The sequence below is a fragment of the Phocoena sinus genome, chromosome 16, assembly GCF_008692025.1.
Source record: "Phocoena sinus isolate mPhoSin1 chromosome 16, mPhoSin1.pri, whole genome shotgun sequence".
Lineage (NCBI taxonomy): Eukaryota > Metazoa > Chordata > Mammalia > Artiodactyla > Phocoenidae > Phocoena > Phocoena sinus.
Window position 1 is genome coordinate 7,487,618 of NC_045778.1, and position 27,492 is coordinate 7,515,109.

The following is a 27,492-nucleotide window of genomic DNA, read 5'->3' on the forward strand; positions in this document are numbered from 1 at the left end:
AACCAAGTTTCTCGGGCTCAACCTTCTGCCTGACACAGCCGAACCCTGGTGCTAGAAGACACGCAGCAGTGCAGACCGGTGAGGCCCCAGGGAGAGCGCACAGCATCCCTGCTGGCACTGCAGCTCCTAACCTTGGGTGAGGAGTCCCTCATCTTCAGCAGGATCTGGTAGTTCAGTGGTTTCCAAAGCGAGTCGTCTGCCATGGCCACTGCGAACTGTGCAAGGCATGGGATCAGGTGCTTCGTCACCCGTTCCTGGAACTTCTCTTCTCCTCCAAGCCTGTTTTCCAGCTGTTAACAGTGAGACAAGGACTGAGCAACGGGTCTCACTGCTGTTTGAGAAAATACTCAGTGTATGTAGTACTTTACTACCCTTCCTGATATCAGCAGGCTCAAAAACCAAGGTGCTGTTTATTCTCAAAAACCAGGTACTGTTTGCTCTCGAGAGAGAGAGAGAGAGAGAGAGAGAAAGAGAACAAGTTTACTACCTTATAAGAACTCAAATGGAATCACAGCCCTTAGCATCATCCCTTTCCCCCTGCAGAACCTGAGAGGAGGGCAGCCAGACCCTGACACATTCTCAATGAACCCAGTTTTTAAGACTTAAAAACTTAATACACCTTACATCATATCTCTTATTTGAAAAAATTTAAAGTAACACTCGGTAAATGCCGCTACAAAGATAAGTTATTAATACATCCATGAAAAATGAGAAATCAATTTTAAAATAAAAATTTCATGAAAAGGAAAAAAACACCAGCAAACTGTGGTTCTGGTTGATATAAACCCTGCAGGCATGTAACACTGATGGCTTATCTTTTTTTTTTTTTTTTTTTTTTTTTTTTTTTTTTTTTTTTTTTTTTTTTTTTTTGCAGTACGCGGGCCCCTCACTGCTGTGGCCTCTCCTGTTGCGGAGCACAGGCTCCGGACGCGCAGGCTCAGCAGCCATGGCTCACGGGCCCAGCCGCTCCACGGCATGTGGGATCTTCCCAGACCGGGGCACGAACCCGTGTCCCCTGCATCGGCAGGCGGACTCTCAACCACTGCGCCACCAGGGAAGCCCTGATGGCTTATCTTTTAACAGAAGATGATTCCACTGGTTACCTGATCCACCAGGGGCATCATCAAGGCTTCTGCTCTCTCTCTACTTAGAAAATGCTGGGTGTCAAAGAGGAAGATTTTATATAAACAGTTCAGAATAAACTGCAGTAGCAAGCAGCACTTTTCAGGGTCACGTTCAGAGTCAAAAAACGCTTCATCTGTAGATAGGGGAGAGAAACAAATGGAAACAAAAATAACAAAAAACTGAATTTCACAATTTGATCTCCAATGTTTACCTTCAAATCGCTATTAACAGAACTATAACCAGAAGGTTATTTCTAAAATGATCTAGAAATCACAATCAGGATGAAGGCAGAGCACAAATTAAATGGACGGTCTCTTGGGGGAGTGATCTGTTCTTTCAGAGTTGTTAAGATTCTTGGTTATTAAGGGCTTCCCTGGAGGCGCAGTGGTTGAGAGTCCGCCTGCCGATGCAGGGGACACGGGTTCGTGCCCCGGTCTGGGAAGATCCCACAAGCCGCGGAGCAGCTGGGCCCGTGAGCCATGGCTGCTGAGCCTGTGCTCCACAACGGGAGAGGCCACGGCAGTGAGAGGCCCGCGGGCCGCAAAAAAAAAAAAAAAGATTCTTGCTTATTAAGATTGCTTAGTTTGGCAAGTGGACTGCTTATTAGCATTAAGAAATAAACCAATCTTAATGTTTTAGAGTTACTTCCAATAACACAGGACTGCCCATTTAGTCTTCCTCCCAAGTGAGTCAGTTAATTAATAACATTAATTAACTGCTAAAGGAAAAGTGCTACAACACTTCAGTGTCTGACAACTGACTATAAAGAATCCACCTTCCTTATACTCACTGCATCCCGCTAAGGTGCACAGAGCAAGGGCGCCAGCTGACCTGGAGTCAGCTACCTACCTGTTTTGGAGATGTTCACCTGGTTCAAGGTGTCAGCGAAAGGCTTCACTAAGTGGCCAGCAAACAGGGTAAAAAGCCCTTTCAGTTTTTCAGCAATGCAATCTGCCAAGTTGTAAAATGTCAACAGTCTGTCCTTTGGGGCGTCCTCTGTTTTAGCCCAATCAAACAGCTAAAAGACAAAGTAGCATTAGTTTCTTCTTCAGATCTTACAACTGATACGTGAGTAAAAGGAGAAGTAGAGGAAAAGAGCTCACCTTGAAGAACAGGGGTCTGAATGTGGCCTCAGAAAGTTTTACAACCATGGCCATGAGACAGTCAATGATGTAATTTTCCGTTTTTCCAATTTCCTCCAGATCATTCTGAAAACAGAAGAGCTGATTTGTTAGCCAGAGTAGTGACATCTAGCCCTAACTTTGACAAGTACAACAGGTCTGAGTCAGCTGAGAAGTTCAGGACGGGGGGTCGGGGGCGGGGAACACGCCTACCTCAGAGTGCTGGGCGCGGAGGTCCAGGGCCTCCAGGAAGAACGTGGTGAGCTGGGGCTGGTGGGAGGCGAGCTCCTCCTTCCTCATCACCCCGATGTGCTCGCACAAGATGCTCATAAATGGGCCCATGAGATTCTGAAAACACAGTCAAGAGACACGCCAGTTGTTAATATTCCTCTAGTTCATTAATGCATTTATAATGGAATTAAACCACCATATTCTTCTTTAAGTGAAAATCTAAACATTTCAGTACCACATCTCCCTCCTCCGAAGTCTAATACCCAGTACGGTCTAACCTTCCAGTTCTTCTCAATCTGCTTGTATGTCTTGTTGATGGCTGGCAGTAAGACTCGGGGTGACAGCGTGGTAGCCAGGGTCTTTTTAAGGGACATGAGATGGACATTAGCCTGGGAGGCAGGAGCTATTTCACTAGTGATTTTCTCCAAGTGAATCACCTGTAGGAATATAACAACAACGATCAAGGCCACCACGGGTCCTCGCCGGGAGCATCTGTCTACACACTTACAGAAAGTCCTGGTAAGGATGGAAAAGCCAGTCCAAACGCTGGTGACTGGGAAAGTTCAGTGCACTCAGCATCAACACAGGATTCCTTTTAATGCCAACCCCGAATGTGAAAATAAAATAAATAAAAAGAAATATTTATTTGTAGTACTTAACATAAATTAAATAGATAAAAATGGACAGATGCCTCTTTCCAAGAGGGAGTCAGGGATGCAGGCAGATGGTGGAAGGCAGGACACAGAGCTCTCAGAACGACGATCTTAGAGAACAGGAATCCGGGGCCCGTGAGGAGAGACAGTCACGTTCTCCTTTGCTGAAGAATCTAGAAAGCTCCTCAGATGCAGAGGTCCCTTTCTATAAGAAGTCTACCTTCAAGGCCTGGCTGGAGAGTACGTGAACCGGTTAAGTCATCTGCATCACGGCACTTAAGGCTCCTAACCTCATAAACGGCCAGTGATCAATGCAACAGCACGGGGTGGGGCGGGAGGCCACTCGGGCATTTGCATTCTGTTGGAAATGCCATTAGTCCGCCGTCTGGACTGCAACACAGGCATTCCGCCCTGACAGACGCCTTAGGGTTAAGAAACCTTCACGTGAAGAACTAAGTGGGCGTGCCTGTTTCTACAAGCAGCTCTACCAGACCAAGGCCAAGGAGCTCACGGCGGGGGGGGGGGGAGGAAAGCAATGAAATACATCCTGCAAAGTCAAAAAAGAGAAGAGCCTCATGACACCCATACCAATGTCATGACTAAACAGGAGGGATGATGGCAGTGAAAAAGGGACACATTCACTAAAAACAAGCACCTCTTTTCAGAAATAAGAATCCTCCTGCCAAACGAAAGATGTCAAGCACAAATAAAATGATCAGATCTGTAAGCGTTCCCCTCCCCCGCGGTCACCAGCTCACCTGCAACAAGACACCTTCCAGGTAGGGGCTGATGAAGTGCGGCAGGGTCCCAGCCACCTTCTGCAGGGCCACCAGGGCGCTGAGCAGGTAGACCTCGCCCGAGGCCAGGTCGCGGGCGCGCCTCATGGTTGTCAGCAACGGCGGCATCAGGCTGGAAAGAAAGGGCACAAGTTTCTTTGAGGATAACGGAGCAGAAGTCACTCTGAAAAAATCCAAATAACCGTGTCCGTTACATCTCTGACATCCCACAAAACGTCTACACGGTTTACGTGACCGAGAGCGAGAGCTCTCCCAGTGCCCACAGTACTGACACAACATCACCTTAAATAACACCACCACCTTGCAGTTTAACACTTGCTGTGTGTCAGGCAAAAAAGCCCTGCACGCACTGCCCCACGGGCATCCCGTGAGGTTGGTGCTGCCTCGATTTGTAGACGGCAAAGCTCTAATAGGCCGCGTAACCCTGGCCAGCTGGCGAGGCTGCACGATGGCAAACACCAGAGCCGACGAGAGAGCCAGCACCTGGCAGCTGTGGCCCAACCGGCTGGGCCCCTGTACGAAGCAGTGTTGTCACCTACTGCTTCTGAGGAACGCTGGTCAAAGAGGAGCAAAAACTGGGGGACAATACACACCAGGTAAACGAGAATGTTATTATTTTCCGGTTTGAAGAAAAGGTCACTTCTCTGACAAATCTAATTTTATGAAACTTCTACTGACACTCGGGAAAAAGTCACTAAGCTTTTATTTTCCAGCTGATACCAGAAACCTCGTGCGGTGGTCTTGTGTCCGGTCCCCTCGACATACCTGGGGAGCTGAGGGATGGCCAGGGCTTCCAGCGTGGAGATCACCTCGGCCACACACAGCAGGGCACCCCCCAGGACGTTCTTCTCCTCCTTTGTTCCTAGAGCAATCAGCCTCACGGCAGTGTTCAGCACAGGGACAAAAGGCTCTGGATTTTCTGCACCAAAATTCTTGCATAAAAGCTTTAAGGTGTACAAGGCTGTCTGTCTGTTGATTGGCTGTTCTTCTAATGTCTTTCTTTTATGCTTCACCATGGCCACAAGGACTGGGACCAGTTCCAGGAAGTGGTAAACCTGAAAAAGGCAGCCCACCGTCCCACATAACTAAAGGTGCAAACAAAATGCTAGTCCTTTTCTCCAGTTTTACTGCTTGAGACTCTGCCTAAATGGAGATCAGACCAAGACGTCCTGTGCCACACGATTAAACACAAGCGACCTTTTCTCCATCTGCTTTATTTACCGATAAATGGACGCATGTGCTTGCGACCAATTCTGTATTTATATGAAGCACTCTACCCGTGTGGAGTGAAGGAGGATTAGAATCGTGCTAAAGTTAAGGCAACATATGGTCCATATTAAGCCAGAATACCGCTAGGGTGCAATTCCACGCTAAGAGCTCCTATAACACGTATATACGTGGCTCCTATCAGAATTAGCGCCACATTTTAAACACACGCGCATCACAGCACTGTATTTGGATAATAATACACTTATTTAAATTGTACCACTGGAGAAACTTCAAGCAGTTAAATGCAGCTCTGATAAAGCAAAGAATGGGAAATGGGTCTGTAGCACAGTCTTCACTTACAATTTTCTTCTTCCAGGAGGTTTTCTGCTGTAATTTGTTGTTCAAAAGATCCAAAGCTTTCCGGCGAACAGAGGGCAGTGGGTTCTCCAGCAGCCCTCTGATCACAGGGATGAAGGTTTCTGTGGGCAGCAAGGCATTGACCTACACAGCAGTTTTACATTTAACAAAAAAGGAAAATAAAAAATACAAAAGGGAAGATGACTCATTTAAGACAGACTTCCATTCGCTGCACACCTTCTAGGTGCGAGGCATTTTCACTCACTATCTAGTTGTTAGACTAACCTTTTAGGGAGGCATTACTAACCACATTTATCAAACAACAACAAAAGGATGCTCACACTAAGTGAACGGCTCAATGCCATGGAGCTAAGCAATCCAGCTGGATCTTAAACAGTGGTCTTGGCCAGTGATTTTACTGATGAACTAGAAACTCCACTGAGCGAACATTATATAGCGGGACATGAATCAATATTTAAAGCATCATATTTACTGAGGCACATGTTCTCATAATTGGTAGGGAAACAACTGTTTTCCAGATAAAATGATCTCCAGTCATCAAGAGATTCTTTTCCAAGAAAAATCTGGGCTGCCTTCTGTTAAGCTATTTGCTAAGTTTACTCTTAAAGTAAAACTTTCTGTTAAATAACTTTACGGTGACATAGAACAGCAACAAAACACAGAAGACAGGGAGAAATAAACACCCACCTTGTCCAGCATGTCATAAGCTTTACTGAGGAGTGCTCGCCAAAACTTCCCAGTGAGCTTGTCTGCGTTTCTTTCCATGGACTGTGCTACAGCATTAATGTAGCCAAGAACCATTTCTAGCAACCTGAAACACAGGAGACTCGTAAGAGTCTTGTGTGCTATTCTTCCAGCTTTTTGATTAAAAGTTTGAAATTATTTCCAAATACGAATTTTAAAAAGTAACATACCTCTGTTCAAGGCCTGTCAACACCTGAGGACCGCCACTTTCAACTACCTAAATTTTAAAGAAGGCGTCATTAGAACAATATGACAGCCGATGATGAAAAATCATTTGAAATGCAATGAAACATCGGAGACCGACCAACTCACTCCCCAGTGTTTTCTGACATTACAAGTTAATCAGGTCCAGATCACCCCGTCATACTGTAATAACTCCATTTCCCTTAATTTAATTAGTCTTTTCACTTATTTTGATTACATTCTATAGATATTCATACTATCTGTAAAGTACTACAAAGATTCAGAAATATACAGCAAACGATTAACACCTATTAGTTTTCTAAAGTGCTAATCTTTCGTTAGCCCATATCTAATTTTAAGATATTAAACTTAAGGACACAGCTGTAGTCCCCTCTGTATCGTTCCCTAATCCCAATCTCCTTCCACCCCAAGCCCCACAAACCTGAATCTGTGGCTGAATGTTATCAAACAGTACATATCAGCTGGCAACATACTTTCTTGATTATATTAGATTTTTGAGATCTATCTATGGTAACTTACGTTGTTCTAGTTCATTCGTTTTAACTGCACACAGTATTCCTCTCCATGTACCACGACTTATTTATTCACTCACCTCTCTTGGTAGATATTTAGTTTTATGGCCCTTTTTTCCCCCCCGTTAGTAACAGTGCTAAAAAAGAACCTTTCTCCTTGAGCATCTAGGCAAGTTTTCGTAGAGAAAGGAAACTGCTAGATAGCAGGGGTGAGCATCTTCACTTTGAATGGACACTGCCCCGCACTTTCTGAAGTGGCTGTACCAACTCCTGCCACCCATCACTGTACAAAAATGACTGTCCCCCCCAAGCCTTGCCACTTCCTGTATTAACAACTTTAAACTTCCTGCCAGTTTGACAACATCATGGTGGTATCCTCTATAATCTGAATTTTCCTTCTTACTAGGGAGGTTGTTTTGTCACATTGGCCATTTGTGATTCCTCTTCAATGAATTCATATTCTTTGCCAGTTGTCCTAACAGAAACAGATGCTTCTTGATTTATAAATAGCAATACCCTTCTTTTAGTCTGTGGCTTTCTTTTCATTGTTTATGGTGGCTTTCGGTTCAAGTTCTTAAGAAATTCTTTTCCACCCTCCAGGTACAACGATGTTTTTCCCTTGGTTTTCTTCTCAAAGTGCTAAGTAATTCTTTTCACACTGAAGTTTTTAATCCACCTAAAACTGTTTTTTGTTTATATGTAAGATCAGTCTTTCTTCCCCCCACTTGGAAAACAGACCGTGCCAGCTCTAGTTCTTGGACCTTTTTCTCGCCCCACTGCCATGCGGTGCTACCAGCCATGGAGCACGTTTCTTACATCGCATGGGTGTGTCCGCCTGATGTCCAGTCACACTGACCCGCCCGCGTGCTTGGGAAGCACCGCCGTCCTCGGCAAGCCTGCTGGACACAGAGCAATGTCTACACTGATCACTCTCAAGTGAGCTTGCTGAGCTAACTCCCAGTTCTACAAGTTCATCAAGTCTCTTTCTTTCTGATTCTTACACTTCATTTCTTTTGCTGAGTAGGAATAGTGACCGAGGGCGCCTTTGTTCCAGACTGTAACAGGCACATGTGTCATCATGAAGTGTGCTGCGAACCACAGGCTTCTGACGGATGTCTTTATCAGGCTGAGGAGTTCTGTCCATCTCACAGTGGTGAGGATTATTTTTCTGAAATCACGAATAAGCGCTGGATTCACTGAATTCTTTCTCTAAATATTTCAATGATCACAGGTCTCCCCCGGATCTGTTCATGCATTATAACAGAAACAGAATACAGATATTTGAATGCTCAGCCATTCTTACGTTCCTGGTCATGACCCTGGATCCTCCTTTCTGTTTCTTTATTTCTTCATTTTGTTTCTGTATTTCCTTCTTCCTCTCTAATTTAAAGTTTAGCACACAAACAGAAAGGTGCACGAATCATGTGTGTAGAGCTCGCTATATTTGGGTAAAGAAACAGCATGTTATCAGCACCTCAGAGTCCTTCCCCTACTTGACCCTGCCCTTTCCTCCTTCCCAAAGATAGACACTGTTGTTACGTCTAAAACCACAGGCGTGCTTTGCCTGTTTCTGAACTTCATACAACCGGGATCACAGGATGCGTTGCTCTGTGTCTGCCTTCTCTCCTTCGATGTTATGCTGACGAGTCACCAGATAGCTGTGTGTCACTGAGGTGCACCCACGTCCAGCTATGACGAGACGCTCTGTCCACTCCACTGATGATGGACACTTGGGTTGTGGCCAGTTCTGGGCACCATGAACAATGCTACCACGAACATTCTTGTCGATGTCTTTTGGTGCACATGTTCACACACTTCTGCGGGTATATACCACTTGAGAACAGAACTGCTGAGCCACAGGGTTTATGTATATACAGTCTTAGTAGATCGTGCCCAACGGGTGTTCATGTTGAGGTGAAGAGCACTACCTGTTTCTATTACAGGCATGCCTCACGTTTTCATGAGACACTTGCCGAGCTGTTTTTACTAGCCTGAAACACAGTTCCTTCAGAAAAAGCAAACACATTTAAAGAACAGCTCACCTTTCTGATAAAATTATTGGAAGCCAGGAGCTGAGACATGAAGGACACTGACAAAAATTTAAAATGCCGCAGTTGCTTGCTAGTGTGAGCATCTATGTTAAAAACCTGTAGCATTTCTTCTTGTGATTCGCTCTTGTAAGATACTGATGTGGGAAGGGTTTCTGAAACAGAGCAACAAAACAAGTGACCTCACTCATCTTCGACCTGATTCTTTGGTATACAGATACAGACATAATGAGCAGGGTAATTTGAATTTGAATTCAAATTTGAATCCCACATTCAAATTCATACGATTTCTAGAGAGAAATCTGTTACTCTGTTATACACATAATATACAATATGTATATTATTATACATATGCATGTGTATATATAATTTGTTATACCCAGTTTTTCCTCTTCTAAATCAGTGAAAGACAGGAGTATATTTACCAAGAAAGTACCCAAACAGCCCTGAGAATAGAGTATGTAAGACAAAACCAACCAAACAAAAAATAAGGTAACTGAGACAAATAAATAGAAGACAAAGATACTGCAAAAGGAGTCTGAACTGGCTCCATGCCCCACTTCCAAAGCTGCAGAGACATTTACTTTGATGGCCCACAACAGACTAAAGGAGGGTCATCCCTTGCCTTCAACATTCAACTCTAAAAGCTGCAGATGTCTGTCCTAAAACTCTGTACAATCCCACATTCAAATGTATCAAATATGAAAGGGGTTGGGGTGCCATGGCTGGGGGTCCATGGTGGGCCATTTAAAAACCACTGTCCTAGAGAGTGACTCAGAATGAAGGCTTCGTCCTCAGCACGTCACCACACACAGCTCACCGGCGCCTCCCAGCTCTGTCCCTCCCAAACCTGGCCAAGCAGGGCAGACAAGGTAAACGGCCGGTCACCCAGACAACAGTCCCTGCGGAGTCTTCAGACCCTTCTTTCTAATGTACCTCACTGTTCTGCTCCAAAGGCAGAGAACTAAGAACAGTCAACACGTCAGCCCTTTCTTAAGCCAACCTCATTGGTGCTGTAATTAGCGGAATTTTCTTCAAGACCCCTACGTGATAAAATTTTCATATTGAGTTACCACTGCTGTGGTACCTGCTTTATTTTTCTTCTTATAAAGGTCTTCACGGGAACTCCCTGGCGGGCCAGTGGTTAGGACTCCGCGCTTTCACTGCCGTGGCCCAGGTTCAGTCCCTGGTTGGGGAACTAAGATCCCTCAAGCCGCACAGCGAGGACAAAAAACAAAAAAAAAGCTTCGCATTTTAAGGGGAAACTAAGATACAGCTAATAAGATGCTGCTAACTTGCTGTCACTTTACCATCAATTCATCCCAGACACTTGGAACACTCCACAGCCCACAAAGAGGCACAGAGGTCTGAAAGTCAACGTGTTAGGAACGGCAAGCAGAAATCCCACTTACTGTTTTCCATCAACATTTGAGAAGGTAACAACCGTATACTCGAATAAAAATTACTAACTTTAAAAAATCCTTCTAAGGATGCACCATGGGTTCTGAAGACAAGCTGCCTTCTGCCTCTCTCAAGCTTCCAGATTAAACAGTAATTAACATCGGACTTAATGCCCACCTTCTTTTTCCTCTGGCAGCTTCATTAAGTACTCAAGGATATTCATCAAGCTTTGGATCTGATTCTGGACAGTAAATTCACAACAGACTGAAATCCAAAATTCAGTGTCTGCCTCTAAAACAGCATCCTGTGTAGAGGAGAGAAGTAGGTCATAAACTGTACCTCTCCAATTTATGTTACTTAGTAAGTACAAATAAGGGAAACGTTTTAAAAGTACTTCTTCGCACAGAAAGCCACTCCACGCTGTTCCTTATGGTCACGTGTATGACCAGAGGAATCAGGTACTGAGCTTCTTACATAAAAAAGCCAATTTATGAGAATTATGAGGCATAATTCCAGGATAAACTGCATTATGATATCTGGCAGAAATGAACATATTACTTTACTTGGAGTAGGCTCTAGATCTATTCCTGGATTCCACGTCTAAGAAGCCATTTAAAAACAGCCCTGGACGTGTAACTTCTGCCCTCATCTCTCTTCAAAACTGTCACCTGCATCTCAGTGACTTCAGTGACACCGACCCTCCTCCCCTGCCCCCTAAAATGCCTTCAACACCATGTTCAGGAGACAGCTTAATTCCTGTACAGCTGTACTCTTTGGGGCTTAATTAAAATACACCCACCCAGCATGGCACCAGCCTAGTTTCTTAGAAAAGTCAAGTCACTCTCAGGAGAAGCCCTGTTGCTCCGGAGGGTATTCAGTGCCTCAGGCTCTGGAAGCAATTTCAAAGAATGCTAGAAACACCTTTGAAAGCCCTTCTGCGCACACACTGTTAAGTAGCGCACACTAGGCATCACCAGCCCCACGTTTAAAGTGGAAAGTCACACAAAATCTGTGTGAAACACCCCCCGTTTTTTCTTGTCACCGCGCCCTACGCTCTGACCTTTTCTCCGAAGGCAGCCACCAGCACTGTTTTGGTGACATACTGTTCAAACAGCAGGAGGAGGAGAACCCAGAGGAATCTCTCTGCGCCCAGGGTGCCAACAAGCTGGACGAGGACAGGCAGGCGCCTGTGCTCGGGCACGTGGGGCAGCGCGTCCACAAACACGTTCATGATCTTGACCACGATGCCCTCCACGTTCCTCGTGACTTCTGCAGAGTCGCCACCATCAGACTGCAGGACAGCAAGCAGGGACACTGAGTAGACGCAAATAACCCTCCGAGAGACAAGCTATAAGCAGACACGGAAAGGCCTTCAGATGTGCCCCGAAAAAGTTATCAAAGGAATTCTAACAATCAAAGACCAATCGGTAAGTATTCAAGGAGCATATATAGATTATGTCCTCAGCACTCTGTGGCCCTGAGGGGACTACAAAGTGCATGGCGTGAGCACTTCCCCAAAGGAGATGTATCATCTCCACGCGACACAATACACTTGTGAAAAGGTAACAGGAGGCACTAGATGGCAGATGCCAAAGACGGGCCCTGAGAGCAAGGCTGCTCTCGGGCCGTCCTGCAAAAACCAAGCAGGATTTGAGTTGTGCCTCGAGAAGAACGGTTTAATCTGAAAGCAGAGTGTGGCAAGGCCATCAGCTCCCTGATGCTTTCAGAATAAAGTTCAAACCACCTGGTGTGGGTGCTCAGAAGATAACAGCCTAACGGATGAAAGGATGAAGGAACAAACACCTGCACGAATGGCTAGCCCGGTGCCCCTACTTCCACCCGCTTCGGCTCTCCACGTCCCTCACACACTCTGCGCACACCACTGCCTGTGCAGACAGGGACTGCCTGCCCTTTCAGGGGGCAAATCCTATCTCCTCTTCAGACCCATTCAAAGTCCAGTTCTTAATAAAGTCTGTGTGGTCATCCTGGCCCACGTGGACCTTCCCCTATCCTGAACTCTTCAGCGTTTATCAAATACCACTGGCATATACCATATTAACGCATATCGTTATTTTCCTTTTTATATACATCTCCTGTAGTGGCCAACTTGCTGGACAGAGAATACCAACCTTGTACCAAGATTAAAAGGAGGAGGTGCTGGGTATGGTCATCGCTGAAATGGTCAATAGCATGAGGAAAGACAGTGACAACAGTGGGGGTAAACAGAAAACGCAAGTGGACAGCCATGCCCATTCATGTTCAAGGCTACTTTTTAGTTTCAAAGTCTTCACTCCTTGCCGAGACTAGTCCGGCAGAGACCAGGTCTCACTCATCTCTTTGCGTACTGAGCTCTCAAGGGAATGCTTGGTAAATGTTTGTTGAATTGTATGTTAACACATTTGCTCTAAAACTTCCTATTTCATCGACCTATACCGGGGTCTTATCGAACTGACGCAATGTCCTGAGATACACAGTAAATGTAAATGCACTTTGTCAGAGGAATGTTAAGGCACTTGTATAGTTATACCCTGGCAGTACAGCAGAACCAGCTCGGCATGTTTATAGGTATTTCTGGAAAAGACATTATTTCCAAGAGTACCCCTTAGCGTCACCACTTTAAAATTTAATGGGCATAAATACCTGAGCATTTCAGAAAGGCTTTTCATGTCCTGTATTTACCACTACTTGAATTTCATTCTATGTAAAATCTTAAAAATCAGAAAAATAACACCCATGATGGTGGAATAAGTGCTGGAATTACCTGCATAAGTGCTGGAATTACCATTTTCACTGTCTTGTTAATAACTTGAAAACTATAAGTATCATCTAGACGCATCACATTGGCTCCCATAAATGTAAAAATAGACATGATGTTGTGTAGAACTTTATCCTGAAAGAAAACACATTTTTCCATATTTTCCATTTTAAGCACATCAAGTATCAAGATTCATTAAAATCAGCAATAAAAAGAACTCAAGTTAAAAATAGGCAAAGGATTTGCAGACATTTCTCCACAAATAAACGGTCAATAAGCACATGAAAAGATGATCAATATCAATTATTAAGAAAATGCAAAATCCAAATCAGAAGACACCACTTCATACCCACTAGGATGACTATAATAAGACAATAACAGCTGTGAGGGAGTGGGGACATAGAACCCTCAGACACTGCTTGGTGGGTACAAAATGGTACAGACGCTCTGGCAAATAGTCTGACAGTTTCTCAGAAAGTTAAGTTGGCATATGACCCAGCAATTCCACTCCTATTGAAAATACTGAAAACACATTCACATAAAATCTCCTATACGAGTGTTCACAGCAGCGTAACTGTTAACAGCCAAAAAGTGGAAACAACTTGAATGTCCGTAAACTAATGATAAACAAAATGTGGTATACACGTACAATGGTATATTATCCAGCCATAAAAAGAATACTGATTCAAGCTTCAAAACGGATGAACCTTGGAAACGTTACATGAAGTGCAAAACAGACACAAAAATGGCCACGTATTATAAGATTCCATTACAGGAAACGTCTAGGATAGGGAAGGTAGATCAGGGTTGCTGGTGGTAAAGGAAACAGGCAGTGAATGCTAATGCATACGGCGTTTCTTTCTGGGGTTGAGGAAAACATTTAGGAAGTACATAATGGTGATGATTGTACAATTCTGTGAATAAAGTAAAACCAATGAATTGTATACTTTAAATGGGTGGCATTTAACTATATATTCATATGGCATACGAACTATATTTTAATAAAAACAAAAGAAAAATATCAACGATTCTTAATTTTTTCTGGATTATCAACCCCTTTGAGATCTACTGACTCTACACCAAGGGGAAAAAAACCCCATACACATTAAATCTTGCATATGATTTTAGTAGATCAAGAGACCCGCTAAAGGTCATGGAGAACCAACTCCAGGTTAAGTACATCTGACCTAAATCCCCTACATGAAAATAATTTCAATCTCTTCAAAAGTTTTTAAATGACGTATTTCTATAAGGAACACAATTTCTTTAACTGAGGTACTTTATAATCAAATTAATTTTAAGTCACTGTGAAAGCTGTGTGAGGATTACCTGAGGATTCACGGGATTTTTTTCCAAATAACACTAATACCACCACTTATTGGGTAGCTACATTGCACCTAGCACTTGCGAAGTGCTAACAATAAATTATCCAATCCCATTCTCACAACAATCCTACGAAGAAGGTTACCATTATTCTCCACTTCACAAAAAGGGGAACCAAAGCTGAGCAAGATCAACCAGCTTACTGTCTCAGCTATTAAAGAAACAGGGCCAAGAGTCCCTCAGTGCTGTAAGATCCAAAATGTCCACTGAATTCAGAACAGTGCAGGCCTACGCATTTCCACGGAAAAAAATATCTGCTTAAGTCTTAAATCATTAACACTTACAGGAAATATTCCAGCAACAGTACCCAAAAGTAAAAGGGCATGGTGATGGGTCTGAGGCATCTCGGAAACGCGGATGCACTGAACTATCAATTCCACGTTGAACTTCTCCTCATCGAGAACATCTACAGGGCGAGAAATAAAAAATCTCTAAGTGGTAGGTACATTCATACTCAGAGTAGATAATCCTTCCCCCCTTTCCTTCCAACAAATTACACACCTTTTGGTATTTTGCCGCCATCTGGAGAGAGTTTTTGGCAGATGTTAAGCAAACAACTTAGAATTAACTGTTTGGTGTATTCCATACTTCCCTGCTCTGGTGGCAAAGGCTCTAAACACCTTCAGGATGCCCAGAAGAGAAATGATGGGAAATGAAAGAGTTGTACAATTTCAGTGCTGCATTAATGACCACTGTCCAGAACACATATTAAATAAACATTTAATTTAAAATAAAACATTAACATTAAACATTTAATGTTAATAAAATATTAACATTATTTAAACATCAAATCTAGGGCTTCCCTGGTGGCGCAGTGGTTGAGAGTCCTCCTGCCGATGCAGGGGACACGGGTTCGTGCCCTGGTCCGGGAAGATCCCACATGCCGCGGAGCGGCTAGGCCCGTGAGCCATGGCCGCTGAGCCTGCGCGTCCAGAGCCTGTGCTCTGCAACGGGAGAGGCCACAACAGTGAGAGGCCCGCGGACCGCAAAAAAAAAACCAAAAAACAAAAAAAACATCAAGTCTAGAGCCTGCGCTCTAAAGCCCACAAGCCACAACTACTGAGCCCGCATGCCACAACTACTGAAGCTCACGTGCCTAGAGCCCCTGCTTGCCACATCTACAGGAAGCCTGCAAGCAGCAACAAAGACCAAATGCAGCCAAAAATAAATAAATAACCTTATTAAAAAAACCAAAAAACATCAAGTCTATAAACATGACGTAAGATTTCTAACTCTGATTCTTCTAGTGCAGGCAGGCGCTTATGTCACATTACCTCTCCTCTCTATCGCACCTTCCATCAACCTATTTTAAATCTCCTTAGAGGACAACCTTGAGAATTACTTTCTTTTTGGATGAGAGCATACATCCGCGATGCAATGCATACACTACAGCTATCTAATAACGCACACCTGAAAAATATAGCGGGTGTCACACTATATCCTTAAATACAAGTAATGATGCCCCCGGGGACATGGTGTTGAAAGTGAGGAAGGAAAGTAGGCTGGAGAAAGCGCTTATTTATTACGTAATACAGGATGAAGGTTAGTTTCGGGCCCTGGCAACGGGTTCCTATAATCATTCTTTAAATCTTTCAACTATAGTATTCAACTTGCTCTCTTTTACAGACTAGCTAAGGAAGAAGTGAATGTGAAAAGAGAATGTTAAATAAAATAAGATGGGCAAGAATGAGAATCTCATTCTCTCACAGATCAAAGGCAAGTGTCATTACCTTGACAGCAGGTTAAAAAGAGTCGGTATTAATATCTGAGGACTTTTGAGTTTCTTTTTGTGCTGCAGTAATTCTAGGATGAGGGTTGCTCTTTGCCAGTAAGAACCTCCAACTTCCTGAACAGATTCTAGATCTTGTGATTTTCTGGGAAACAGACAAGACAAAAAGTTAGAAGAGTAAACATTACCAACGCTAATAAGTAAAAAGGACTGTATCCGATTATACCCAATTGATGGGTATCAAAAAATCACAATGGTTCCAAAACATCCAAGGCCTGGGGGACAACTGTGTTCTCACTGCATTCATAGCTCTTACTTCTGCATTTTCTGCCTCCTTGTTTGCTGAATTGTGCCTAAGGACTTAGTTTTATCTGGTGGCTCCAGTTCTATTCTGACTTGTTCAGCGTTAACGGAAATCTGGAATATGAAGGAAGAATGGGTGATGACAGGATTCCATGGGTTAAAATTAGAGCAGTTTACGTTGATTCAAACAGATACAATGAACATGTTTCTGTCCACTTTGTCCCCCTACAACCCTAGAGCCCAGTCCAATGCCCAAAGGCAAATATCACTGACAATTTCTTATGTATTGTTTGGGAAATTTTCCATATACCAACAGCTCTATAAAGATTAAACACAGACAGACAGACAGACACAGACACACACACATACACACACTCACAGAGGAGCATATTATGTACACTGCTCTGTGCCTTAATTTGTTCCACTTAACTCATCTTAGACATCTAAGTAATTATGTTAAAATTCTGAAAACTGCAGAATCTGGATACTAAGACTTTACCACACTATTATCTATTTTTGTGAAAGTATTTTCCTAAAAAAGCACAACAAAGCAAAACACTAAGTAACTAGGTGGTTATTCTGATCTACAGCTAGGTTTCAATATACATATAAACCAATGAGCAGATTCTCAATTCCATTCTATATGTCATTAAACAGCTATTTAAATCAAGCAGAATAATCTACGACCCAGCTGAACATGAAGCCACCATTCATTCCTGTTCTTGTGTAAGAGGGAGATCCTCCCTAATATGAGTAAGATCCAAACTAACATACACCCTATGTGTTCAAAACTATAATTATTTCACACAATAAAAATAATGATGGGCTTCCCTGGTGGCGCAGTGGTTGGGAGTCCGCCTGCCAATGCAGGGGACACGGGTTCGTGCCCTGGTCCGGGAGGATCCCACATGCCGTGGAGCGCCTGGGCCCGTGAGCCATGGCCACTGAGCCTGCGCGTCCGGAGCCTGTGCTCCGCAACGGGAGAGGCCACAGCAGTGAGAGGCCCGCGTACCACAAAAAATAATAATAATAAAATAATGATGAAGACTTATAACGTTGATTTTGCACTTTCTCTATGACTTCCTTTTCCATGATTCTGGTTAATGGGAACATCTGACTTCCTAAAAGCATTATAAAATGGAGGAAACTTAAACATGGTATTACTTGGAAGAGAGTAAACATCAATAAACAAATGGCAGGAAGTTTGCAACTTACCCCTTTAAAAACACTGCTAACAGTCTGAGCACAATGTGAGTTTTTACAGTTCACCAATAAATCAAACAATGTGCACAAAAGCTTCTGCTGAACCTTTTCATCTGAAATAGCTGCAAAAAACGGCTTCGTAATCTAGAGGCAGAAAAAAGGCAATTGAGATAAATGAACAAACTTCAATTCCAAACATGATCTTTCTATCATTCTCTTTTACAATGTGAAACTGGTCTCCATTTCGTCAGTTTAAATGACTCATGTACATCATTCAGTTTTGCAACATGGGTCAAATATATCATATTCCTTTAAGATATGCCCAGTCTATTTTCTTGAAGTAAAACATTACAGATCTTTGAAACCCTGAACATGCTTTAGTTTCTGACAGAAATCACTGACCTTTTCGAGGGCTGTAATCTGAATGGTTGGCATTCCTGTGCAAAGTTCCTTTGTTGTGTGCACAGCTTTTATAAATATATCTAGACTCTTCGGGTCCTTATGTAAAAGGGAAGCTGAATATTCATTATATTTTCCCAGAATGAGACGCAGAGCAGTGACCTCATCTTTCAGGACAACTGTGGGCTCCTTCTGGATCTTTTCTAACAGTTGCTCAATCACAGGCAACAGCTGAGAAAGTACCATCTAAAGTATGGAAAATTTATTAGTAAATAGTTATCTATATGGATACAAGTTTTTGCTTGCTGTACGAAGATATCCGAAGATACGCTGCAAAACTGGAAGCTTAGCCTGGAGGAAAAAAACCAATAAAGTAATGACCTCTTAAGACACGGGGATAGCTATTAATCCAAGTAAGGCACCCAGGTCCCCTCTGACAGTTCAGTCTGTAACAGTCAAAAGCTCCAAACCCTTTAGAGATGACAGGAAAAATAATCTGTGAGCATCCTAACACTTTCTGAAAATAGGAAATGCAAACTCAAGTTTTGGACTATAAAAATAAATTGTAGTTTTTCTACACTACATTTCCAATGCTGTGTAATTAATATTAATTCAAATTATGTATCTGAAGTCTTTAATAACTCAACCAGGAGTCAGCAAATTACGGCTTGCAGGCCAAGTCCAGAGGACCATCTGTTTTTGTCAATTTTGTTTACTGAAACACAGGCATGCTCATTTGTTTACATACTGTCTGAGGCTGCTTTTGCAATACAATGGCAGAGCTAAGTGGCTGCAACACATTCTGTATGGCCCACAGAGCCTAAAATATTTACTACTTGGTTTTTTACAGACCAAGACCGTCAATTCCTTGTTTATACCAGGGACGACACAGAGCTGATAAAGGCCATCTGTTTGCTTACAACAAGACAATATAATCAAATGGCTTTTACTCCATTTGATCCCTCTTTTAGTTCAAGTTGCAGTCAGTCCAAGAACGGTAAGGTCCACGGGCGTTTCTGGAACACAAGGATGAGAAGCAGTTTTTCTGTACCAGCACAAACCACCACACAAACATGTGATTCACAACCTCTTTATTTTGAATCACAGGCTTCCTTGACAACATAATGAAAGCTTTGGATTCTCCCCACAGAAAAATGTACAGCCACATACATTTTAAAAATCAGTAAATGATTTTGGAATGTGCACAGACTTTTATGTTCAAATATATTACTTTGTGGAGGATTTTCACCTGAAGAACAAACAAAAACTAACAGTTTTTCAGCAGTGCATCGCCAGTGTTTTTCCCTGTGTAACTGTAAAATTCATTTAAAATCACATCAATGATGAGACAGGGATAACACACAATTTTAAAATGGAAAGAAACTCACTAATATTTGCTTTTTGTATCCTGTATCTCTTTTCTCCACCTCAACTCTTCCCCCTCCCAAATTAATAAAATGTTCACATCTGAGTGTATATATGCAACTTCACAAAGTCTTACGCACATGTGAGCAGTTACAATAATCTTTAGTAACATCACATGGATTGGACAGCCCACTTAAACTGCACATACCTCACTGCTGACGTCCTGAAGTACTTTCATCAAATCTTTTGCAATATAAGATGGGCAACTATATACACAATAAAGTAGGTTTTTCAAAGTTTCAGACAACTTCTGATGAGATTTCAGCTTCTTTTCTCTCTGTAGTTCCTCAAATAAAGTAGCCAAATCCTAGTATACAAAAAAAGAAAACCGGATTGGAAAAAAAAAGTTACATGTACTACTTATGGAAGATTCTTTCCCAAATGATGCGACACTGCTCATGATTTTCAATACCCTTAATAGGAAAGGGTATCGCTACCCAACAGGTAGCTTACTATCAAAAGCTAAACACTGGCCTTTTAGCCAGTAAAAAGATAGCAGAAATGAAACATGGCATTGCTATCTTTTTAAAATGGGGGAAGAAAGATGTGCAGACACTGACGTATCAATTTCTAAATTCAATGACTTAGTCAATAAAAATCCCTGCAGGGCTTCCCTGGTGGCGCAGTGGTTGAGAGTCCACCTGCCGATGCAGGGGACGCGGGTTCGTGCCCCTGTCCGGGAAGATCCCACATGCCACGGAGCGGCTAGGCCCGTGAGCCATGGCCGCTGAGCCTGCGCGTCCGGAGCCTGTGCTCCGCAACGGGAGAGGCCACAACGGTGAGAGGCCCGCGTACCGCAAAAAAAAAAAAAAAAAAAAAAAATCCCTGCAAAGCAGAATGTCAAGAAAGGAGAAAAAGGTTCATGTGTCCACACGGGCATACACACTCTCAATCTTCTTTGCTACTGAGTTTACCTGAGCAACATAGGTGGCATCTGAGGTGATCTCCTCTGCTTTAGGAACCACATGATCTATGATCAGATGAAACTGGGATGCCACTCCGCTGAGGGCCTGGAGACAATGAATGGCAGCCCTACGTACTTCTTTTATGGGGCTTCCCAGATTAACGAGTAGAGATGTCACCACTAAAACCAAAGGGAAAAAAATTTCAGTAACGATTCAAAACATTGAAACAGTATAAAACTTCAATAGTACCAAAGGGTGCAAGATGCAAGTTTTCCTCTCAACTCCAACTCCCTCTCTGAAGACCAGTCACTGTTTAATTATTTGTTTTCTATTCTAGAGAAGTGTTAGACATTTTCTGTTATATTCTTTTGAAAACACACAAATGAGACCACAGCATACATATCCTGTTCTGCACCAACTGCTATCACATCTCAATGTATACTGGAAGGGTTTTCCATATAAGTACATACATATCTACATTAAATATCCTTTTAAAACTGTATACAAATGCTCCATTGTATTTTACTTTACTGGTTACTGTATTTTACTCTACTGGTAAAAGTTTAGATTGTTTCTAGTCTTTTGGCATTAAAACTGCTGCAACAAACACCCTCTACATACATCCTTGCACAAGAGTGCAGATGAAATAACCCATCTGTGCATGATACTTTGCAGATATTTTGTCCTGAATACATGTTTGTTTTCACTTTCTTTTTGATGCGGAAATTTTATAGCTTTATAGAAGAATTTTTCTTATAGTTTTACATGCTGCTTTGAAAGGTGCTCCCCACTCTAGAAGAGTTTTAAAAGTATCTACCTCTAGTATTCCGTATTTTCTTCTAACACTAAAACTAAGTTTTTTTTCATGTGAAATCTTTAGTTCAGGTGAAATTTTTGTCTAAAGAATAAGGTTGGAGTCAAGCTTCTTTAATGTTTGCAAATGGTTAGCAGATGTCCTATTTAACAGTCAACCTAAGAACCCCACAGATCTGGGATATCAGCTTTGTCATTCATACATCTCATTAGTATCTGAAATGTATCTATTTTTGCCAACTATACTTCTAGAACCATGTTCAGTAAAAATGATGCACTTAACAGGAATGCTTTTGTTTCGCCAATTACGTGGCAAAAATACTAGCTTTTGATTTGAGAAGTATTTTCATCATGTTACTCCTACTCTGCTGTCACTTAATTAGGAGTAATTGCTGATTTTTATCTCATGCCTTTTCAGATCTTTGGACATGATTATATGGGTTTTCTCTAGCCAGTTATGTAATAGAATACCTTGTTTTGAACCAACTTTGTATTTTGGAATGAACTCTGGGGAAATGTTTATTTTCTAAAATAATGTTGCTGGACCCAGCAAGTATTTTATTTAGAATTTTTGCATCATTATTAAATACAGCCATCGCCTTTTATCTGTAAGGATGTTGTGCTGGTTTTAGACAAAGAATCTGGAAGCCTTCCTTGGTTCTATGCCCTGCCCACTTCAAAACCATTGAAATAACCGGCTTCAAGGACCTGGTAGAAATCAAGTGAATCAGGGTTTTTTGAAGAAAAGTCTCCAGGATAAAGAGACATCTAAATTCCTTTTATGGTAATTAGTTATTTAAGCTTTATTCCATACTATTTACTGGGGCAAATTCTGGTGATTTTTATCTTGCTGGAAATGATCCATTCTACATACACTACTTCTGGAATGCTAAGAAAGAGTGTGACAAGCTTTCATACTCTTCCAAGAAGGTCATATGAAAGCTGGAAATCCTTCCTGGTCTCCATGACATTAATTTATAAAGTAAAGCCAAAAATGAACAGCTGAGAAGTTGAATTCATACAAAGGGCAGCATCAGGCCAAGATATCTGTTTGCTAAAATTCCCAGTAGAGTGGGGCAGAGCTTTCAGAAAAAGCCAAATTCAAAAACAAAGTACTAACTACTATGGTTACTATGTTCAAGTCAGTTACTGGAACCCAAGGTGGGTTAAACTACATTATTTAAGCAATCAGCTGTTAAGTATGTCCTTCCACTTAAAAGTCTATGTGACTTCATTCTCCCAACTAATTTTTTTCAGATTTGAAATAGCATATTTTACATAAAAGCTGAAAAAAATACTTGAGTTTTGCTTTTAAACATGTAGATAAACTTACTATATTGATAAGGCATAACAAACCAACAGCAGCCTCCAGCTTACAAACGTTAAACTCTTATTCGTTTAGCAAAGACTTGCTCTATGCAAGCCTGAGCTGGAATACATATTTGCAAAGAAAGTAAAAAAACTGGTTAGATTCCCAAGCCACTGACAAAAAGTTAACTCATACAATTATATTAATATTGCAAACCCTTTTTCTTTTGCGCAGCATAATATTTTCTTGTAAATATATGAAAACAAATACCAGCCAACACTTCCTAGACTCCTAAGGGAAAAGGTATGGCTAGAAGCTCACTGTGGATTCACAGTGGAGTGCTCTGAGGACAGGTGCAATGAGGAAGCAGCCCTCTACTTGAGGCCCCGGGGGACTCTAGTGGTCCTTGAGCTTCCATGAAGAACAGAGTGCATCTCCCCTGTTTTCAGTGGAGTAACTGTGACATATCTAGGCAGCATAAATGCAAAAGTACTTCAGGAAGTGGGGAGGTGACAGAAGGCAAGACAGCAGGGGTAGAAAGGGAGCCCGTCTTGCAGCAATACCAGAGGAAAAGTTAGGTCCTCTGGTCATGCTATGTACAAAGAGGCATATATTCCTCAGAAGCCACTGCCTTTGATGCCAAAGGATAGCACATTTCACACCTAATTAGAAAATCTAACTACTTATGACTTCGTTTTTTTGAAAACTCATAAGTTTAACAGTAGATAACTATTTTAATAAACTACGGTATCTCCACACAAAATATTCTGCAGACATTTTAAAAATATATATAATTCTATATTTATTAATATAGAAAGATGCTTACAATGTATTCATTCAAAAAGTTTAAAAAATGCCCAGGACATATACCCTGAGAAAACCATAATTCAAAAAGAGTCATGTACCACAATGTTCACTGCAGCACTATTTACAATATCTAGGACATGGAAGCAACCTAAGTGTCCATCAACAGATGACTGGATAAAGAAGATATGGCACATATATATAATGGAATACTCAGCCATAAAAAGAAACAAAATTGAGTTATTTGTAGTGAGGTGGATGGACCTAGAGTCTGTCATACAGAGTGAAGTAAGTCAGAAAGAGAAAAACAAATACCGTATGCTAACACATATATATGGAATCTAAAAAACGAAAAAAAAAGTTTCTGATGAACCTAAGGGCAGGATAGGAATAAAGACACAGACGTAGAGAATGGACTTGAGGACACAGGGAGGGGGAAGGGCAAGCTGGGACGAAGTGAGAGAGTAGCCTGGACACATATACACTACCAAATGTAAAATAGATAGCTAGTGGGAAGCGGCTGCATAGCACAGGGAGATCAGCTCGGTGCTTTGTGACCACCTAGAGAGGTGGGATAAGGAGGGTGGGAGAGAGACGCAAGAGGGAGCGGATATGGGGATATATGTATACATATAGCTGATTCACTTTGTTATACAGCAGAAACTAACACAACACTGTAAAGCAATTATAGTCCAATAAAGATGTTAAAAAAAAAAAGTCCAGGAAATTCACATCCGAAAAACCTGGATAAACCTTCTTAAAAGTAAATCCACCTTAAAAAGGGACTGCAATATTTCAGTAAGTAGTGGAGAAAAAATTACATTCGTGGGATTTTATTGTGTAAGTAAAGCTTAAAATTGTATATCTATCTCACATATAACAAAATTTTGGTTACAACTGTAATTACGTGCTCTTTCAAGGAGCTAATAAAAGATAAATATTGAGAAATTGTTCTGGGGAAAATGTATGATCATTCACTTTGCTTTCATAGAAAATTTATAACAAGTGATTTGGGAATAAAAAACTGAATCAAGACCATGTTCAGATTCTCCACAGGCCGCTCTCATTCCTCTGATACTTAAATGATTCCATCATCCTCATCAACTTTTTCATCTTCAATCACTATAGGGTCTAATTCTGACAGATCCGCTCATTTGTCAACAGCTTTGCAAGTCAATCCACTTCTCAACAGCTTATTTATCAACTTTGTGAAATTCTGCATCTTTTGCAAAATTTACAATTTACTTTATAAAAACAGAAGTTTTATTTTTGGGTGTTTCATTAGTGAGCGCTCAACCTGAAAATTACTTTATACCTGATAAAAGAGATAAATCCAGGAGGGTTGCTTGAATGGAGACCAATGTAATAATTAATCAGTTGAATGCTGAATTGTATTATGATGGTTTGGCTTCCCTAGACAGCCCAGTTACTATTCAAAAAATGAACAGATGGATATTAAAAACCCATGATTAACCACCTGCCATTTTTATTATCTGTTTTGGTGGATTTTGCCACTGACGTTTAGAACTTAAAAGCAATACTTAGAAGTAACCAAAAACAGTCTACAAATACACAAAAATACATAAGCACACAAATACATACATACACAGACAGAAAAGAGTATCCACCCACACTAATAAAAAAATAAAAGAAATTCTCCAAACTACAAGCTTCACACACCACACGTGGAGAAAGAATTACCATCTGGTCACGACGGAATAGAACGATGCTACTTGTAGTACCTGGAGAAGATGCGGATGCCAGCTGATGTTGACACTGAGCTTTCTGAGAAGAGAGCATTGCAAAGCCCACATAAAGAGCTTGAGTCTGCAGCACTGTTGTCACCCTGCAGTTAAGTGGATTTGAAAGGCTAGAACCATAGGTCCATAAAACAGAAAAGAACTTGAATAACTGGAAAACATCTTCTAGATGTACCTAAATTAAAAACAAAACACAGTGAAGTTTAATTTAATTTTTCCTCACATAAGCTGGTTCCAAATCCTCTTTCCACCAGTGTACAATTACAGAAAACAATTTATTGCAACGTTTTGCTTTGTCTAGTCGCTTAAAATTATTCTCCGCTTGGTACTTTCACCGACTGGGAAGGGTGTGAAAGAATTAGACTCACTGTAATTTTGCATTTGAACACATTTAACAACAATGGAAAGGATGAGGTTGCCAAGCAGAACACCAAGACAAAAGTCATGTCGGGAAACCTCGCTAAGAAAGTACCATGAGGGTGGAGTGAGCAGTGTCAACTGTGTCAAATGCTGTCAAGAGGGCAAGTAAGACAAGAGCAAAGAACTGACCACTGGGTGTGGCGGCACGGAGGTCACGGTGCCGTGATGAAATCTCTTCACTGAGCGACTGCATATCCTAAATCACCTCTCTGAACTGCAGTTTCTCGTTGGTGATGACAGTAGTCAACCGAACATATCTGGCCATTGTGATTACTAAACACCTGAGCAGGCCTAACACATGAGGAGGCCGGCAGCAATGTCAGTCTCCGTCCAACCTACCGACGGGTGTCACGAATCAGCACTGCTTTACAGGGTCTGCATCCATCACCACACGCTCGTCACTGTCTAAAAGTCTACTTTCATGTTCATTAAAAACTGTCATAACTCAAAGAATCTACAACATCTTCTTCAAGGGGACAGTCTGCCTGAAAAAGGTGAGCTAGTACCTTCATGAAAAGTTTCATCAGAACCCGAAAATGGACGGTGTCAGCACCACTGAGAACCAGCTCGAAGAGCCCAATGAGCAAGCACAAGTAGTCTCTGCTGTCTTCTTTCAGCTGCTCAGGATTCCACCAGGTATCGTCTACAGGGATGTGAAGAGAAGGAGAAAAGGTGCATAAACTTATGCGAATACACCACTGGGAACTTCTCATTCAAGACAAAGAACAAGCTGTGGAATCAATGACTCAGTTTTCCACAGTATCACATTCAAAAGATTCACAGCTTGTCCTACCTTTAGGAAAAGATTTAGGGGCCTTTAATGCATGAATAAAATTTTTCAGTGAAAACACGAGTAAAACTGAGTCCTCCACAGCAATCCTCCGGGCAGTCCTGAGCTGTTCTACATAATGTGCCCACAGCTCCAATGGTATCCCTCTGTCCATCATCAGCTCAAAATTCCATTCTGAGGGGATCTCCTGAAATGTTAAAGGAAGCAAAAATAGCACAAGTTTAAAGGGGTTCTGAACATGGGTTATACAGATGGACTGCAATGGCTATATGACTGCGTAATTTGCAAAATCTTGTCTATATGTGTATTTGGGTGGGGAGAGGAATAATAGTTTTAATCAGATTTTTAAAGAGATATAACCATCACTATTCACAAGACACAAATAAGTTCATCATGGCTTCATTTTATCTATGTTTTCTTAAAACATCATCCCTAAAAACAAATGTTATTCATGTAATTTATCCTCGTCAAATAAAGGGTAGGCACGTTTCTAAACAGAAAAATAAGGTACTGGATTTCCAAGAGATCCTTAAAGGGACTTTTCTCATTTCATACTTTTACTGCTTATCTGAAGAAGGTACATGGTCAAATCCCCAAACTTGCAGATGATTCTAAACAAGAAGCAAAACGTTAAGGTGTTTAGATATTACACTACAAGCGCCAAAAGGAAGCATGAGAAATGGTGCAGGAAAACAACAAACGAGACTCCACGTAGGTGAGCGCAGAATAATAACTTGGTAGTAAAATAACCCAAAGCCAGACTTTTAAGATAATGTCTCTAGTGAGGGATTTCATTGGCTCAAAGTGCTGCTACCGTCGAAAAGATGCTCGGGTCTCTCAGAAAGGGCATCAAATATAAAACCACCTGTTATCTACGTGTGTATAAAACATTCCATTTGTCCACACTTTACCACTGAGAACAAGTACAGTCCAGGTCACCACACTTTCAAAAAAATAAAGAAAGAAGTTAAGAAGGGCTCATCTGGGTATGGGGGTGTGTATGTATGTATTTATTTGCCATGCTACGTGGCTTGCAGGATCTTAGTTCCCAACCAGAGATCAAACCCGGGC

At 41.7% G+C, this 27,492-nt stretch overlaps 1 protein-coding gene across 5 annotated transcripts in view; it reads right to left on the reverse strand.

Moving 5' to 3' along the window:
* HEATR1 (HEAT repeat containing 1) overlaps positions 1–27,492 on the reverse strand; it is a 47,919-nt gene that overhangs the window by 2,927 nt on the left and 17,500 nt on the right. For 4 of the 5 annotated variants that reach the window (XM_032608335.1, XM_032608332.1, XM_032608334.1 and 1 more), the window contains 26 exons: positions 26,425–26,608; positions 26,138–26,274; positions 25,194–25,386; positions 20,535–20,704; positions 19,769–19,927; positions 18,199–18,441; positions 17,809–17,940; positions 16,607–16,707; positions 16,292–16,435; positions 15,063–15,181; positions 14,846–14,967; positions 13,185–13,313; positions 11,484–11,714; positions 10,601–10,727; positions 9,017–9,177; positions 6,429–6,475; positions 6,202–6,325; positions 5,497–5,637; positions 4,693–4,982; positions 3,889–4,039; positions 2,756–2,914; positions 2,460–2,594; positions 2,229–2,333; positions 1,975–2,143; positions 1,104–1,258; positions 132–290 (listed from right to left, as the gene is read on the reverse strand). In XM_032608335.1, the coding sequence (XP_032464226.1) occupies positions 132–290; positions 1,104–1,258; positions 1,975–2,143; positions 2,229–2,333; positions 2,460–2,594; positions 2,756–2,914; positions 3,889–4,039; positions 4,693–4,982; positions 5,497–5,637; positions 6,202–6,325; positions 6,429–6,475; positions 9,017–9,177; positions 10,601–10,727; positions 11,484–11,714; positions 13,185–13,313; positions 14,846–14,967; positions 15,063–15,181; positions 16,292–16,435; positions 16,607–16,707; positions 17,809–17,940; positions 18,199–18,441; positions 19,769–19,927; positions 20,535–20,704; positions 25,194–25,386; positions 26,138–26,274; positions 26,425–26,608 (3,987 nt within the window). The other variant, XM_032608336.1, reaches the window with a different exon arrangement.